Below are 18,222 nucleotides of genomic sequence, written 5' to 3' on the forward strand. Positions count from 1 at the left end.
TCCAGGCAAGAATACTGGAGTGGGTTGCCATTTCCTACTCCAGGGGATCTTCCCGACCCAGTTGTCGAACTCAGGTGTCCTGCACTGCAGGCAGATTCTTTACCATCTGGGCCACCAGGGAAGCCCTGTACACCATAAAGATACACAATCAAATATATACAATTATTGTTAGTAAAACTTTTAAATGAAAATGAAACAGGTTCGATGCACAATACTGGATGCTTGGGCTGGTGCACTGGGATGACCCAGAGGGATGGTATGGGGAGGGAGGAGGGAGGAGGGTTCAGGATGGGGAACACATGTATACCTGTGGCAGATTCATTTTGATATAGGGCAAAACCAATACAATATTGTAAAGTTAAATAAAATAAAATTTAAAAAATAAAGAAAATGAAACAGATCCTGTTATGTAACATTGCATTACTTTCTCCATAACTCATACCTCTGTTAAATTAACGGTTTCCATGCTTATCATCTGTCTCTACCACTAGTCCAGTGAGGAGACCTTTTTTGTCTTAGTTACAGTTGCACTTCCCCCAGCAGAGAACTAGGTGCACAGAAGATGCTCTGTTACTGTGTGGACTGAATAAGCCAGTACAAAGCATCAGCCTGCACCCCCAACACACACACGCACAGGCACACGCACACTTTCACTGTTCCTGTTCTAGCCCAACCCAAGTCTGGAACAACTAACTAGGACTACAGGATGACCTCCTTGGTCTCTGAGCCAGTGGGAAGCACCATGCTGACCTCCTTGCCCCCTCTACTGGCCAATCTAGCACATGGCTGTTTTGACCTGCTATCCTCGCCCAGAGGAACCACCCTGCCCAGGGACCCTGGTGTCTGCAATCCTCCCTTGTGCTTGAATTACCTGTGCCCAGTTTCTTTGCCAGTTATCTGGAAATAGGCAGAGAGGGACCAACTGTACCTAACAGACCCTGGCCTGGATCACCTGACTCCTCTGTGTCCAAGGCTTCCTATGTATGTGCTAAGTTGCTTCAGTCATGTCTGACTCCTTGCGACCCCATGGACTGTTCTGTCCGTGGGATTCTCTAAGTGAGAATATTGGAGTGGGTTGCCATGCCCTCCTCCCTGGGATCTTCCTGACCCAGGGATTGAACCCACATCTCCTTTGTCTCCTGCATTGGCAGGCGGATCCTTCACCACTAGTGCCACCCAGGAAGTCTCAGGCTTCAGATGATGCTTAAAAAAACAAACAAACAAACAAACACCATATTCTCAAGTAGCAGGAGAAGGTCCTGAGGCCACTGCTTTTCTGACACATTAGAGATGAATCCACCTAAACACACACCAGTCCCCTTATTCTGAACCCCACCCAAATCCAATCCTATAATAATAGATCATCTGAAATGAGGAGACCTAAAACTCAACCTGCAATGGGTAAAGAAATGAGACTATAGCTGTGGTTTCTTAAAGTTCTTTCAGCTGGACAAATGTCTCTTGTGTCTGGTTTATTTCATGTGAATGGAAACAAGAAGTCTTTAAGGCCTGTGAACAACGCACTCTGAGATATGTGTAGAATTCGATGGGTTAAAGATAATTATCTAAGGGATAGTCGTATACTCCTGAGATTCTAATATGATTTTTCAGTCTTCACAGAGGGCCATGAGTAAAATTCCGAAACCAAGCAAACGTTGCTTGCTTCGAAAAAGTAATAGCATCTGAATCAGGGGAGGAGAGAGAAGATGGGAGAAGTGAGGGGACCAGAGAGTGGACAGGAAAGGGGACAGGAGAAGGACAGGAATGGGGACAGGAGATGGGACAGGAGACGGATAGGAATGGGGACACAGGTGAGGGGACAGGAAAGGAGACAGCAGAAGAGAGAGGAGACAGGATACAGGACAGCTGAGAAGACAGGAGATGAGAGAGAAGAGGGACAGGAATCAGAACAAAAATGGGGACAGGTCAGGGGACAGGAGATAGGATAGGTGAGGGAACAGGGCATGAGAACAGGTGATGGGACAGACAACGGACAGGAAAGTGGACAGAAGATCGGGCAGGAGAAGGGACAGGACATGGGAAGAGAAGGATAGGAATGGGAAAAGGTGAAGGAAATGTGACTACGGCGGCCGCCACCGGCCGAGCTGCGCTGGGCCTGACCCTCCTAGGGCAGCCCCACGCCCCCACACCCTCGTAGAGCACAGGGCCCCGCCCCGAGGACCGCCCAGCCCGCCCCGCCTCCTCGGGGGCGGGCCCAGCGGGGCGGGGCGGGGCGGGGCTCGCGGGAAGCCACCTCCTGAGGCGGAAGCGGAAACGCGAGCGCCGCGGGGCCGTGGCCTTGGAGACGCGGGGGCGGGGCCGGCGGAGAAGCGCGACCTTTAACCCGAAGCGGCGGTCCGTGGGAGGCGCGGGGTGGAAGTGCGGGCTGCGGGCGGCCATGGAGGTAACGCGAGGGGTTGGGGGCCGAGGGACCACCTCCCCACCTGCCAGGGTCTGCAGGTCCGCCCGTGACCGGCCGGCTTTCGTTGTGTTTTGCAGGAGCCTGTTCACGAGGGGGTGGCCTCGCCGGCCGCTCGCGGGACCGGGAAGTCCAAGGTGAAGAGACGTCTGAGAGGCGGGTCCCACCGGGAGGGGACCGCCTGGGGGACAGCTTTCCTCGGGGTCCGGGTCTGAGCGGTCAGGGGCTTCCTCTGAGTTCGCTGGGGTGAAGCCTGGCTTTCCTTGCTGCCCCGGGTCAGCGTGCCTCTGGGATTCCGCAGTTTCCAAACGTTCAACGAAACAGTCTGGTTTCTGAAGTCCGAACGGCGACCGGACCAAGCCTGACGGGCGGGTGGGCGGCGTCGGGGGCTCGTTCCTGCCGACCCCTCCTCTGAGGTTCACACAGGTCATCCCCGTGGCATGGGTGGGGGTCGGTCCAGAGATGGTGACTTGCTCCTGAGGTTTCCTGCTACGGCTGAGTTTCAGACAGTCGTCCAAACTCTCTGTTCCCGGAAGCTTCACGGTGACCCGGAGTTAAATACTTCTCTGATCACAGCTTTACCCATTAGAATACTGAGCCCACAGGCGCTGAGTAACTTTCCTTCATTTTTTCAGTTAAATCCTAAATGCGCCCTTGATTCATCTTGTTGTAATTAGGGCTTAACGTGTTTTCCTGTGGCCAGAGGCGTCTTTCAGCCTTGAATAGGACGAAAGTGTCACACAACTAGAACTTTAAGTAGAGTTAGTCCCAGTTCCTTGATTTTGCAGTTAAAGAAATTAAATCAAAGAAACTGTCTTAACCTGTAACAAGGATATTCTGTAGCTAGAGGGTGTGTGCGGTTTTTTTACATTTCATTGTAGTTTAATAATTACTGAGTTAAACTTGAATTTGCTGATCTTAAAAAACAAAGGTCTATGTAGTCAAAGTTATGGTTTTTCCAGTAGTCATGTATGGATGTGAGAGTTGGACTGTAAAGAAAGCTGAGTGCCGAAGAATTGATGCTTTTGAACTGTTATTTTGGAGAAGCCTTTTGAGAGTCCCTTGGACAGGAGATCCAGCCAGTCCATCCTAAAGGAAATCAGTCCTGAATATTCATTGGTAGGACTGATGCTGAAGCTGAAACTCCAATACTTTGACCACCTGATGCGAAGAACTGACTCATTAGAAAAGACCCTGATGCTGGGAAAGATTGAAGGCAGGAGAAGGGGACAACAGAGGATGAGGTGGTTGGATGGCATCACTGACTAAATGGACATGAGTCTGAGTAAACTCTGGGAGTTGGTGATGGACAGGGAGGCCTGGTGTGCTGCAGTCCATGGGGTCACAAAGAGTCAGACATGACTGATGGACTGAACTGAAGTGAATATTTAAAAATGTGGTATTTGGTTAATATAAATATTCAGTAGGATTTTTAAAAAATATTTAGGCAGACTTTATGTTTCTTTTTTGTGGTATTTTTGAAACATGAATTATACTAAGTTGGTAATATCTCTGCATCTTCCAGCTGGAAGCCTTGCCCAAGGAAGATCTTATCAAGTTTGCCAAGAAGCAGATGATGCTAATACAGAAAACAAAATTGAGATGTACAGGTATCGGGTTGAAAATACTCATCTTGACCACAATCTTGTTTAATCATGGTTGCAAATACTAGTTTCTTAATAGTACACTGGCTTGTTTTATCAGTGAATCCAATAATAATTAGAGTAGTGGAATCTTACTTAATATTCTAACCACTTATTTTGATATTTTTTTATTATCTCATAAGCCTAAACTGCAGTTATCTTTGGATTAATAAAAAAGGTCAGGGAGAAGGATTTTAAGAAATAGTGTGTTAAAGTTAAGCACTTTTTTTTAACTTCCCGTGGATTGTATATTCTTCTGAGTAAGGCATTTTTTCCTAAAGTTGGCAGTTGATATGTTAGAGACGTGAGGTTCTGAGCCCAAACAAGTTTAAAAAAAGGCCTTAAATAAAGCAATAAAAGACTTCTTTTCCTGGATTTCTGAAGCATGTTTACTGAAGTTGCTTGATTCCCTATTCAGTTTCTGTTTCTTTATATTCCACAAGGATTAGGTGTTAGTTTCCTTTTGTAATATGTGTGGGTGAGCTCTTTTCAGTGACTTAACTGCCCAGTCTGAAAGCCAAAGTTTTCAAAGGTTGGATCCACTTATGATAAAGAGAGTAATTTATTTGGAAGTATGTAGGCACCAGATCTGGAAATGAGTTGATGAAATAGATTAACGTGTACGTTTAATATGAGATTAGTTGTTGCTCTAAGGTTATACAGAAAGAAGTTATTTACAGCTGACATAATGTCTGAGATTTGTTTCAGAAATGTCAAGATGCATAAGAGAAGAGGGAAAAGAAGTAAAGACAGGTTGGGATAAAATAATATCGCTCATTTAGTCAGTATTAAACCAAGATGATGGAGCATAGAGGTTAATCATACTATTCTCTCTAGTTTTTTTAATTTGTAGTTTTCCATGATAAAAAGGGAAATGAAATGCTAGGTGAACTTAATGCTTTCTCAAAAATATGTGCGGTTTCTTAAAAAGTATTAACAATTTATAGTGTTTTTTTTTTTAAAGAATGTACTTCTCACTTTAGCCGTAATTCCTTCTTCATTTCTAAACTAGTATTTTTTATTTTTTTATAATTGTTTAGAGTTGGAGAAAGAAGTTGAAGAATTGAAGTCAAAGCTGGTTGCTGGAGGAGCTGACATCATTAAGGTAAGGACACAGTGTGAGTGTTACTTTGATTTTTGTTTTTCCTAGATGAGATGCCTGATGATAATTCAGATTTCCTGAGGGCTGTCAGCTGCTCCCACCCAAGGTTACATGCTCCATCTCTCTGGTTGAGTGTGTGGAGAGAGGTGGATGAGCGCTTCTGCCCTTTCTGTTCTGTCCTCTCCATCCCACTCACTCTCTCCTTAATGCTTGCTGCCTTGGTCTCAGTCCTGCTCTTCCCTTGCCCATTAGGAACCCAGCCCCGAGCAGGACTTTGAGGAGTCTCTCCATTGCCAGGGCTCTTTGTGAAGCACTTCATGTCATCCTTGTGAAGCACACCTACCTAGATGAACCTGTAACTGGACTCGCTCTCTCTTCTTAGTTTTACATACTCTTGTCAGATCACAGAATACTGTTTTTATCTTGTTACTCCCTGTTTAGAAACCTGAGTTGCTTATTCTTACTCACAGGCCCTTATTTTAAAAATAATTCTTAAAATGTGTCTGTTCATTTTTTACTGTGCGGGGTCTTTGTTGCTGTTCAGGCTTTCTCTAGTTGTGAACCGGATCTACTTTGTTGTGATGTACGCAGTTCTCATTGCAGTGGCTTCTCTTGTTGCAGAGCACGGGTTCTGTAGTGTGTGGACTTAAGTAGTTGCCGCACATGGACTCATGGATCATTGGTTGTGGCCTAGGGGCTTAGTTGCTCCAAGGCATGTGGGATCTTTCTGGATCAGGGATCAAACTTGAGGCCTCTGCATTGGCAGCAGGTTTCTTTACCACTGAATCACTAGGGACGCCCTCACGTTCCCTTAACTCTAATTAAATGCTTTTCCTTCCCCCACTTGGCCTGGCCGTCTTTAAAGTGTCTTTGCTTCTGAAAGCTCTACAGTAATTTTTTTTCTTGTTTTTCCATGTTTGTAATTTGAGTCTTGCTGTCTGTCTAGTCTTTGATTGTATATTGTCTTATTCTCCCAGCTTGGGGGTGGTGGACAGTCAAGGGGCTCCCAGAAAGTTATTTCAAGGAGTCTTTAAATCCCTGTGTATACCTCGTACTGCCATTTTGTTCTTTATTTAGTCAAAACAGTATATGAATTCTGAATGGTGTGCACAAATAACATTTGGATTTGTAATGTACAGATTGGTTTAAGCATTTCTGAATCATAATGATTTTATTTGATCATTACGTATTTTCCTGATTATTAATAGCCAAGGTTGGCCACTAAATTCATTCCAGTTTTTCATAACACCTTACAGAAAAGCCTGAACAAACTTTGTGGCCAACCTAGTAAGTAATTGGGTCTTTGCTGGTGGCTCAGATGGTAAAGAATCCTCTTACAATACAGGAGACCTGGATTTGATCCCTGGGTTGGGAAGATCCCTGGAGGAGGGCATGGCAACCCACTCCAGTATTCTTGCCTGGAGAATCCCTATGGACAGAAGTACCTGGCGGGCTACAGTCTGTGGGGTTGCAAAGAGTCGGACAAGACTGAGTGACTAAGCACGGTAATTAATTGAAGAACCTGACTCTAGAGCCAGACTGCCTGATTCAGATCTTGAGACCCTGCTCTGCCACATGCAGGCTGTGTGACCACGGCTATGTTTCCTAACTTCTCTGTGACTCTTCCACTGGAGACTAGAGAGAATAACAAATAATAAGACTTGCTTTCCTAGAGTCAGTACACACAGTGCTTAGAGCTGGATCTGGCCCATAAGTACTCAGTGATTTTGTTATTACCGTATATTATTTGTAGGAGATATTGTATGCATATATGTATGCATATGTACATACATGCTCACCCACACACTAAAAAGCAGGTTTTTGTATCTGAAAAGAACATTGCAGATGCCATTGTGTCAGTGAACTCTTAGCCCTTAAAATATTTTCCATACACTTACATTTCAAAATATTTAAATATTAAATATGTGTCCCTTGTTTCCTCCTTGTTGATGTATTCTCCTGTCAAAACTACTCTTAAAAATGAGGGTAAAAATTTCTCTTAAGTTAGCTAAGTTTACCTTTCAGGTTATTAATTTAATATCCTGACCACTCAAATCTCAGAAAGTAAAAGTTTGCTAAAATTAAATCAAGATTGCCTGGTGAAATATCAGTAACCTCCGATATGCAGATGACATCACCCTTATGGCAGAAAGCGAAGAGGAACTGAAAAGCCTCTTGATGAAAGTGAAAGAGGACAGTGAAAAAGTTGGCTTCAAGCTCAACATTCAGAAAACTAAGATCATGGCATCCCGTCCCATCACTTCATGGCAAATAGATGGGGAAACAGTGATAGACTTTATTCTCTTGGGCTCCAAAATCACTACAGATGGTGACTGCAGCCATGAAATTAAAACACATTTGCTCCTTGGAAGAAAAGCTATAATCAACCTAGACAGCATATTAAAAAGCAAAGACATCACTTTGCTAACAAAGGTCTATTTAGTCAAAGCTATGGTTTTTCCAGTAGTCATGTAAGGGTGTGAGAGTTGGGCCATAAAGAAAACTGAGTGCCGAAGAATTGATGTTTTTGAACTGTGGTGTTGGAGAAAACTCTTGAGAGTCCCTTGGACTGCAAGGAGATCCAACCAGTCCATCCTAAAGGAAATTAGTCCTGAATATTCATTGGAAGGACTGGTGCTGAAGTTCCAGTACTCTGGCCATCTGATTCAAAGAACTGACTCCTTAGACCCTGATGCTAGGAACTACTGAAGGCAGGAGGAGGAGGGGACAGCAGCAGATGAGGTAATTGGATGGCATCACCGACTCAATGGACATGAGTTTGAGTAAGCTCTGGGAGCTGGTGATGGACAGGGAAGCCTGGCATGCAGCAGTCCCTGAGGTCACAAAGAGTCAGACACGACTGAGCAACTGAACTGAAAATTAAATGAGAATGAAATCTTTTGATTTCCAGTCCTAATGAGAAGATTACACTGGAGAGTGATTGGAGGAGCTTGAGCATCAGTTAATCAGCTGCTTTGAATTTTCTGTTTTAGAAAAACCACAAATTGCAGTATAATACATCATCTACACATCTGAGAAAGGGAATAGACTTTCTTGCTACGTTTTATTCCTTCATTGGGAGAAAGTACACTGGAAAAACATGACTTTGAATGCAAAGTTTTCTGTTCTTCATAAAAATGTATGGCTTTCTGGGGGCTTCCCAGGTGGTGCTAGTGATAAAGAACCCACCTGCCAATGCCAGAGACACAGGATACCTGGGTTCAGTCCCTGGGTTGGGAAGATCCCCTGGAGAAGCAAATGGCAACTCACTCCAGTACTATTGCCTGGAGAATTCCATGGACAGAGGAGCCTGACAGGCTACAGTCCATGGGGTCACAAAGAGACGTACACACTGAGTAATTAACACTTTAACATTTTTACAAGTTTCAATTATTAAATTTGTGATAGTCATCTTCTAGTGCATTGAAATATATCTGAAGTTATATTGCGAACCTGACATATTTGACTTAAAAAATCCATATTTTCCATGTCAAACTGAGAGGTGTGTGGTATTACAATGAGCTTATATCCTGCTTCCAAATGCACAAGGAAGGGAAAGATTACGAGTTAGGATGTGAAGTTTCTTGTACATATCCCTCTTGTTTTCTTGTTGTTGGAATTTGTATTTCCTGGGAGATGACTGTCCATTTTGTGCCTCTGATCTCTAAGTATATTTATAGCTGTTTTCAGATAATGCCCTCTGTATATCTCCTAAAATTATTGTTTTCAGGCTTCCCCTGATAATTTATCAAAAAGTTTACATTGCAATACTATGTAGTGTGAAAAAAATTAGTTTTAAAACTAAAATTGTTTTAACAAAAGTAATGTATGCACATAATTTAGAAATAGTGCTAACAACTAATAACTGTAATACTTAATAGTTGATGGAAATTATGTTTCTAAATAATATGTTTATCCTGCTATTCTTTGATTTATTCCTTGGTGAGACATTTAGCTATTAACTTCCTGTTATAACTGATGAAAACTTAGCTATCTTTCACAATGACGCCTACTTTCCAAATGGTTAAACAGAGCAAATAATCGTTTATATACTTTTTCCTGGACACCTGCCTCCTCAAGCCTTCTGTCCTGTGCTCATTTGGTCTGGTTGTCTCTAGGTCTGCTGTGGTTTTGCTGGAGCCAACCTTGTGCCATGACCCAGTGAATATCTGTCCTGCTTTCTGCTTCAGCCCCTCACTTCCACCCCACTTGCTGGGTGGAATGCAATTTACTTTTCTGGTTAACCTTCTCGTTCTGTAGACCATGTTCTTCTCCAAGTTCCTGAGAACAGACGCATAGGAGGAAGATTGTTATCATCTTGTATTGAAAAGTGGCTGTATTCTACTCTCATGTTTATAAATAGTGTTTAGTGTTTATAACTTGATATAGAACTCTTAATTTTGTCTATATCTGCTTTGTGTTTTTTTTTGGATCTGCTTTGTTTTTATATTTTTGTTTTTATTTCACATTCAGAAGTTCAGAGGCAGTTCTAGGGTGATAGTTGATTACTGTTGTTTAGGATTTTATCTAGGTTTTAAGGTTTAGGATTGACTAAATTCACAGTGAAATGGGTCCATGATTATCTTGTATTGTAAAGTCATTGGATATTGTTATCAAGTTATGCCAGTTGTGAGAATAACTTGAGAATTCTTCTTGTTTTTTATTTTCTCTGAAGAATCTCATATGTAATTGGGATAATCTGTTGTTTAAAAACTTGATAGAACTCACCTGCAAAGCTCTCTTTTCCTCCTGTGTCTTTGGTAGACCATTTTCAACCTCTAGTTTAATTTTTAAGTAGTTACAGTGTTGATTTGTGTGTGTGTGTGTGTGTGTGAAAGTTACATTTTTCTAGGAATTTTTATCTGTACCGTTTTACTTTTCGGTATTATTGGCAGGTTAATAATTGATCATAATATTCTTCTTAACTATTTAATCTGTAGTTTATATATGGATAGATTCCCTTTCTGTTCACTATGTTTGTGACTTCCGTCTTCTCTTCATCAGTCTCATAAGAGGTCTGCTTTGTTAGCTTTATTTTCAAGAAACTGACTCTTGGCTTGTTTGGCTTCCACTTCATTGAGTTCCTCTCCCATTTCATCTCTGCAGTGTGTAAACCTTTTCTGGGGGTGGGAGGGACACTGGGGTTTGCTTGCCCATTGTTCTAAGCACTCCTGATCAGGACTGTCAGTCCCAACTAGAACCTACTTCCTGTACCTGCCTCAGCAGTATCTGCTGGCTCCATTCCTGAGCGTTTGGTTTTCTAGTGAGTGTTTGCCAGCTTCTTGCATGTTTCTCCGTGTGAGCCCTCAGGTTCTAGCTTGCTGCTTCTTTCTAATTCACTTCCTCCACCTCCTCCACTGTCAGTTTTTCAAAGTTGTATTGAAATTTCTCATATCTGCATGTCTTTTCTCCTTTTCTCTTGGTTCTTGTGTATAGCCTTTTAAATATGCTTACATGGTTTGGAGAGGTGAGGAGATAATTATGGGTAAAGTCAATCCACTGTTTTTAACCTCAAACAAATTGTCCTGTTCCAAAACAGGCCTTGACTGAACGTCTGGATGCTGTTCTTTTGGAAAAAGCAGAGACTGAGCAACACTGTGTTTCTCTGAAGAAGGAAAGTATTAAAATGAAGCAAGAGGTTGAGGTAAGGCAGGATTTTATTTATTTATTTATTTTTTATTAACTTATATAATATAGTTGTAAATTTTAGAACCAAGATCTTAAAAAGCATCTCATTGGACTTCCTGATGGCTCAGTGGTAAAGAATCTGCCTGCCATTGCAGGAGACCCAGGTTCAATCCCTGACCCGGGAAGATCCCACATGCCACAGAGCAACTAAGCCAGTGCACCACAACTACTGAGAGCACGTGCCACAACTACCAAAGCCTACATGCCCTAGAGACTAAGCTGTGCAGTAGGAGAAGGCACTGCAATGAGAAGCCCCTGCTCACCACAATTAGAGGAAAGCCTGAGTAGCAATGAAGACCCAGCACAGCCAAAAATACATAAATATAAATAAGACTAAAAAAATACTAAGGGAAAAAAAAGCATCTCATCTCATTTAAACTACAATATTTGCAGATAAGGAAACAGACTGATATTTTAAAAGAAGGATAATTGAAATCACTGAGCTACACAGAGAGATACAGTTAACACTTACCTGGTCATTTTAATGTTTATAATCTTTTTAGTTGTATCATTTTTTAATAAAATGGGAAAAATACTGATTTTATGAGAAACTACCAATTTAAATGTTGATTGTCTAACATACTGTACATACTGTTGCTTGTTCACTTCTCGGATACTTGCCTACCATTGGGTCTGTGCTACTTTTCTCCCCAAAACTTTATCACTCTATTCAGGAGATGTTCGTTAAAGCCTGTAACTTAATAGAACTTATGTAATTTATTACCATTTAAAACAAAATTAAACTCAGAGATTTCCTTGCTTTGAGTAAGACTTTAATACTACTGCTGGATATCATCATTATTAAGGTGCTCAGAGCTTCTAAGCAGAATTTTTGGAATGTAAGGATTATATTTCTCTGTGTACACTGCTACTTGTTTCCTCTTTATGAGACTGTGTCTCTTATTTTTCCTGAGGGCAGAGGTTTTGTCTTAAATAATTTTTGTGTGCTTAACGTTTATAGGATTCTGTAACTAAGTTGGAAGATGTGCAAAAAGAGTTGGAACAATCACAAAGAAGCTATGGAAAAGAAATAGAAAATTTGAGAAATGAATTAACAACAGTACATTCCAAATACAGTAACGATAAAGCTGATTGGCAAAAGGAAGTGGAAGAAGCAGCAAAAAAACAATTAGAGCTTTCAGAACAGCTCAGATTTCAGAGTGATTCTGAAGATAGTGTTAAAAAGCTGCAAGAAGAGATTCAGAAAATTAAGCTAGCCTTTGAGGATCAAATTTTATGTCTGCAAAAGCAGTTAGAAACCGCCACAAATGAAAAGGAGCAAGAAATTACTCACCTCCAAGGAGTGATTGAGGCTAATTGTCAGCAGTACCAAAAAGATATTAATAGTTTGCAAGAAGAACTTGTACGGTTGAAATCTACACACCAAGAAGAGGTGAAAGAATTGATGTGCCAAATTGAAACATCTGCCAAAGAACACGAAGCAGAAGTGAATTATTTGATCCAGCTAAAAGATAACTTAGTCAGAAAGTGTGAGGCAGGTGAGATGAACGTTCAGAAGTATAAATGTGAATTAGAAAATGAAGGGAAAGCCTCAGGTGCAGGCCAAGAAAATCAGGTGTGCTCTTTGCTCTTACAGGAAGATTCTCTTGTAGAACAAGCAGTGAATGAAAAAGTTAGACACTTAGAAGACGCCCTAAAAGAACTAGAGTCTCAACATAGCATCTTAAAAGATGAGTTAACTTACATGAATAATCTAAAATTAAAACTTGAAATTGACGCCCAACATATAAAGGACGAGTTTTTTCATGAACGGGAAGATTTAGAGTTTAAAATTAATGAATTATTACTAGCTAAAGAAGAACAGGGGTATATAATTGAGAAATTAAAATCTGAGCTAGAAGATGCAAATAAACAGTTTTGCTGCACCATAGAACAACATAACAAGGAAGTACAGAGTCTGAAGAAACAGCATCAAAAAGAAATAACAGAACTAAATGAGACATTTTTGTCAGATTCAGAAAAAGAAAAGTTAACATTGATGTTTGAAATACAGGGTCTTAAGGAACAGTGTGAAAAACTACAACAAGAAAAGCAAGAAGCAATGTTAAATTATGAGGGTTTACGAGAGATTATGGAAATTTTACAGACAGAGCTGGGGGAATCTGCTGAAAAAATAAGTCAAGAGTTTGAATCAATGAAGCAACAACAAGCATTTAATATTAATGAACTTCAGCAGAAGCTCCAAACTGCATTTAATGAAAAAGATGCTCTTCTTGAAACTGTGAATTATCTCCAGAAAGAAAATGATAACTTACTGTCCCAGCAGGAATGTGTACCAGAACTTGAAAATACCATAAAGAATCTTCAAGAGAAGAATGAACTGTATCTAGTTAGTCTCAGTCAGAGAGATACCATGTTACAAGAATTTGAAGCAAAGATAAGTTCTCTTACTGAGGAAAAATATGATTTCATAAGTAAGATGAAAAGTTCTCATGAAGAGATGGATAATCTTCACAAAAAATGTGAAAGGGAAGAAAGGTTGACTGTAGAACTCAGGGAAAAAGTGGATCAGACTGCCCAGTACAACAGTGAACTAGAGCAGAAGGTGAATGAACTAACAGCAGGACTAGAAGAAACTTTAAAAGAAAAGGATGAAAAGAACCAAAAACTGGAAAAGCTTACAGCTCAGTTGAAAATTCTCTCCAAAGATCAGGAAGCCACGTCATTGGAAGTGAGGTCTCTTCGTGAAGAAAATAGCAGACTGAGTTCAGAGAAGAACCTGCTGAGCAGGGATCTGGAAGCCCTCCTGTCTCAAAAAGAAGGAGATGTTACATTTCAGGAGCAGATCAATAAATTAGAAGAGGAACTTCGGTTAGCTGTCAGAGAAAGGGATAATTTGAATAAACTGTTGGAAAACGAGCAAGTTCAGAAGTTGTTTGTCAAAGCTCAGTTGTGTGGTTTTCTTGAACAGATGGAGTCAAAGGTTTCACAAGAAAGGGAAGAACAGGATGTTGTAAACATCCTACAAGCCATGGGTAAATCCTTAGATAAAATAAATGAAGAAAAACACAACTTGGCTTTTCAGTATGATAAAAGAATAGTAGAGTTAGAAGAAGAGATTAAGCTCCTTCAAGAAGAGCACATGGTTCAGTGTGAGGAACTTAGGTCTCTACTAACAGATTATGAGCAAAAGAAAGTTGTCCTAAGGAAAGAGTTAGAAGAAGCCCTCTTAGAAAAGGAGGCCCTGCAGTCTGACCTTCTGGAGATGAAGAATGCCAGTGAACAAACAAGGTTTGAAAATCAGAATCTCCTAATTCAAGTTGAAGAAATGTCTCAAAAATTGTGTAGAGAAAATGAAAACCATCACAAAAAAGAAAAAGATTTTATAAAAGAACTTGAAAACCTAAGGCCATTATTGGAACAAAAAGAATCTGAATTGCAAGATGTGAAAGCGGAGTTAATATCATTAAAGGTAATATTAATGTGAATTTTATTTAAATTCTTAAGACAATACCACTATTTTTACACTTTGAAGTCAGATTTTTAGCATTTAAGCTCAAATGCAAATCTTTGAAAAGTACATTAAACATATTCACACTTAATCATACTGATTACTGTTGGTTTTAGATCATTTTGGAATCTTGATTTTACATAAGATTAAGTGGCGGGGGGTTAAATGTTGGTCAAAAGTAGTCACCAGCAAAACTACAACTAAATATGAAAAAATTTATATTACCTTAAAGCACACTGTTAAGCAAAAAAATAGGCTAAAGCAATATTTCATTTTAGCCAAAACTTCAGATTTTCCTCCCAAGATTGTGGCAGGATAAACTATGGTCATCATTTAATCTCTTCCTTATTACATCATGTATTTTATATCCCTTGGGTGGGTCATTTTGGGTTTGGCTGCTATTGTTTTTAATAGTAAATGCTATGTGCATGATGAGATCAGAATTACTGGGTCTTTAAATGGAAGAGAAAGTCTGTTCAGGTGATTGGTCTCTGTATGAATTCTCTTTAATAATATTTTTTTTTCATGCTTAGCATAACGGCCAGTTCATCATGGGGAATGCAGTGATTGTCTTTATTTTTCCTATAAAATCTAGGATTCCTTCAAGAAATCAACTTCTGTAGAAAGTGATCAACCTTCAGTAAAAGAGTTTGAAGAAAAAATAGGTAACTATGGTTTTCCATGTGTTGTTACAGTTAACTGAACAGATTCTTAGGGTTAGAACAGAATGGGAAGTTCTCTCGCCAGTTTATGAGGTGTTAAAAGCATAGTATCCTTCTTCTGATGGCCTCTGCCTTCTGCTCGCCTTCCCTTTCAAAACTCTCACTTTCTGTTGTTTCATCCAGAGGACTGTTGTGATTCCTTTTATAAAAAGTGCCATGATTGTTTTGGGGTTTTTCATTCATTTAGCAAACTTGGCTTGAAAGCCCAGCTACCTAGGCACTGGTGATAGGAAGGTGGCTAAGATGCAGTCTTTGTCTTCAAGAACACACTGCAAGAGAGGGCTGTTCCTCCCAGAGTTTGGGGTGTGGACGAGGTCTTCTGGTGGCAGTGCAGGAAGATGTGAGTAACTGCTTGTTGAGTTGGGAGAAACATCACAGGACAGGCTGTCCTTGTCTTAAAGAGTGAGTAATGTGACCCAAGAAGGAGGATACTGTAGCAGGAGGAGACGGCAGGTGCTGGTATGTTCACACTCCTGACGTCCGGGGGGCCCTCCTGGGAGGTTCTAGAGTGGGAGAGGCCACTCCCAACAGTGCTGGCGTGATGTGTGGAGAAGTCCGGCTTCATCACTCCTGCTTATCCGTCAGAGTAACCAAGATGGGGTTGTGTGAAGTACCTGTAATTCCTCATTTTAATGCTCAATTGTTGCGGAGGTAGTGGGAACAATCTAGAGTGACCCACAGTCTTCTGTGATGGACGGTTGGAATGGTTGGGGTGACTGGGAGAGGGCTGACCAGGTAAGACACTGTTCTCTGCATTGTTAGCATTAGAAGCCCTGAGGTGGAGATCACCAAGGAAGTGAGTGTAGAAGAAAGACGAGGACCAGAAACAGTTCTCTATCGAGTAAGAGTCAGAAAGATAGAAGTGGCAAAAGAGTGAAAAGAAATAGCTGGAGGGTTAGAAATACCCAGAGCATAAGATGTCTTGGAAGCTAAGACCAGTGAAGTGCATTTGGAGGAAATGTTGAGGAGGTAAGAAAGGCTACTTTAGTATTCAGGCCCAGCCTGAGCTAAGCAGCATCAAGGTCATTGGTAACTTGATAACAGTTGCCATGGTATGCAAGACAATGACTGGAACGGATTCAAGGAGAAAATGGGGAAGAGAAATGTGAGAACAGACATAGACCATGCTCAGAAGGAAGAGATGGGACAGAGTCCAGAGGGGTGGTGTGGATTTGTGTGTGTGTGTGTGAGAGAGAGAGAGAGAATGAGGTCTCAACTGTCTTCTCATGTCTTCCCTCCCCTCTCCTCCTTGGCTGCTTCCACTCTTTGTTCCTGACCTTAAGCTGTTGGTGACATTTCTCTTGTTGCATGTCTGTCGACTGTTGGGATGAATCCATTAGAGAGAGTGGGTTTTGCTGCACAAGAGAGGGGAAAATTGTGCACTGATGGCCCGAGTAGGTGAGGGTGTGGGGTGAGACACAGAAGTGGAAGAGTTGGCCTGTGTTACACGCATAGACGGTGCCCCGTCACAGCTGAGGAAGGCAGTGGTGAACAAAGGCACAACTCAGTGAATCAGCAAGTGCAGAAGTTCAGATCATTACCCAAGTCCATCAGAGATACAAGAAGTAAGATTTGGAGCGTGGAGTTTACGTCGGGGAGACGGCCAGAGAGGTTAAGGGAGAGTCACACTGGACATACTGAAGTCCAGCTGGAAAAATCAGACCCACCCACTAGAGGCACCTGTGGATCATGAACGGTGAAGAGCGTCTGACATCTCTGCTTCATCCTGATTGGCTGTCACCACCAGGAGCCCAGCATACCTGCATTTCCAGGAGGTTCTCTGCCATGCAGGGGTCCAGATGGCCTTTCCATGTATGGACACTGAGGAGATGGGCTATTCTGGAAGACCGAAGAAAATGAGAATTCTGTTCATTGTTTGCCTTGCTTAGAAAATGCATAATTAAGCTTTTACTTAAAAATAGATACTTTGCTATTTATTTTAATTTCAAATTATATATTTTGTGTACTAGATTAAAATTCCATTTCTAGGACTAAATGAGTAATTCTAGTATTTTCCCCTAGTTTTCATTTGAGTTTATGTATAATTCTTTCATTTTATGTTTTTAGGATACTTGGAAAAAGAAGCCAAAGAGAAAGAGGAGAAAATAAATAAGTTAAAACTAGTTGCTGTGAAAGCAAAGAAAGAACTAGATTCTAGCAGGAAAGAAGTAAGTTGACTTAAAAAATGCAAGATTTGTGAACCTTACCTTTTAGAAAACAAGTTTTTCTGTGCTTTAATAAGCTATCATATATTTAAAATAGGCCCAGACGCTCCAGGAAGAACTTGAATCCGTTCGCTCAGAAAGGGATCAGTTGTCTACTTCCATGAGAGATCTCATTCAAGGAGCTGAAAACTATAAGGTAAAAATAGTTACATTAATAACAAGTTACATTTGTAACTTGTAAGTAAGAAATGTACTTGAAATATAAAACTTTTTTTAGTTTATTTATTTTAATTGGAGGCTAATTACTTTACAGTATTGTAGTGGTTTTTGCCATACATTAACATGACTCAGCCATGGGTGTACACATGTTCCCCATCCTGAACCCCCTCCCACATCCCCTGTCATCCCATCCCTCAGGGTTGTCCCAGTGCACCAGCCCTGAACACTCTGTCTCATGCATCGAACCTGGACTGGTGATCTGTTTCACATATGATAATACATATGTTTCAATGCTATTCTCTCAAATCATTCCACCCTTGCCTTCTCCCACAGAGTCGAAAAGCCTGTTCTTAATATCTGTGTGTCTCTTTTGCTGTCTTGCATACAGGGTCATCGTTACCATATTTCTAAGTTCCATATATATGCGTTAGTATACTGTATTGGTATTTTTCTTTCTGACTTAACTTTACTCTGTATAATAGGCTCCAGTTTCATCCACCTCATTAGAACTGACTCAAATACATTCTTTTTAATGTCTGAGTAACATTCCATTGTGTATATGTACCACAGCTTTCTTATCCATTCATCTGCTGATGGACATCTAGGTTGCTTCCATGTCCTGGCTGTTGTAAACAGTGCTGTGATGAACATTGGGGTACACATGTCTCTGAATTCTGGTTTCCTCAGTGTGTATGCCAAGCAGTGGGATTGCTGGATCATATGGCAGTTCTGTTTCCAGTTTTTTAAGGAATCTCCACACTATTCTCCATAGTGGCTGTACTAGTTTGCATT

The 18,222-nt window shown here is 41.0% G+C and overlaps 1 protein-coding gene across 1 annotated transcript in view; it reads left to right on the top strand.

Moving 5' to 3' along the window:
• Positions 1-2,304: 2,304 nt before the first annotated feature.
• The window catches only part of GCC2 (GRIP and coiled-coil domain containing 2), a 37,477-nt gene continuing 21,559 nt past the window's right edge, over positions 2,305-18,222 (top strand). Inside the window, exons 1-9 of the mRNA XM_005889971.3 lie at positions 2,305-2,404; positions 2,500-2,556; positions 3,945-4,029; positions 5,103-5,167; positions 10,704-10,808; positions 11,814-14,285; positions 14,920-14,989; positions 17,114-17,214; positions 17,309-17,407. Of these exons, the coding sequence (XP_005890033.2) occupies positions 2,399-2,404; positions 2,500-2,556; positions 3,945-4,029; positions 5,103-5,167; positions 10,704-10,808; positions 11,814-14,285; positions 14,920-14,989; positions 17,114-17,214; positions 17,309-17,407 (3,060 nt within the window). The 5' untranslated portion in view covers positions 2,305-2,398. The remainder of the gene's footprint in view (positions 2,405-2,499; positions 2,557-3,944; positions 4,030-5,102; positions 5,168-10,703; positions 10,809-11,813; positions 14,286-14,919; positions 14,990-17,113; positions 17,215-17,308; positions 17,408-18,222) is intronic.

Source organism: Bos mutus, chromosome 11 (genome assembly GCF_027580195.1).
Source record: "Bos mutus isolate GX-2022 chromosome 11, NWIPB_WYAK_1.1, whole genome shotgun sequence".
In the NCBI taxonomy this organism is placed as follows: Eukaryota; Metazoa; Chordata; class Mammalia; order Artiodactyla; family Bovidae; genus Bos; species Bos mutus.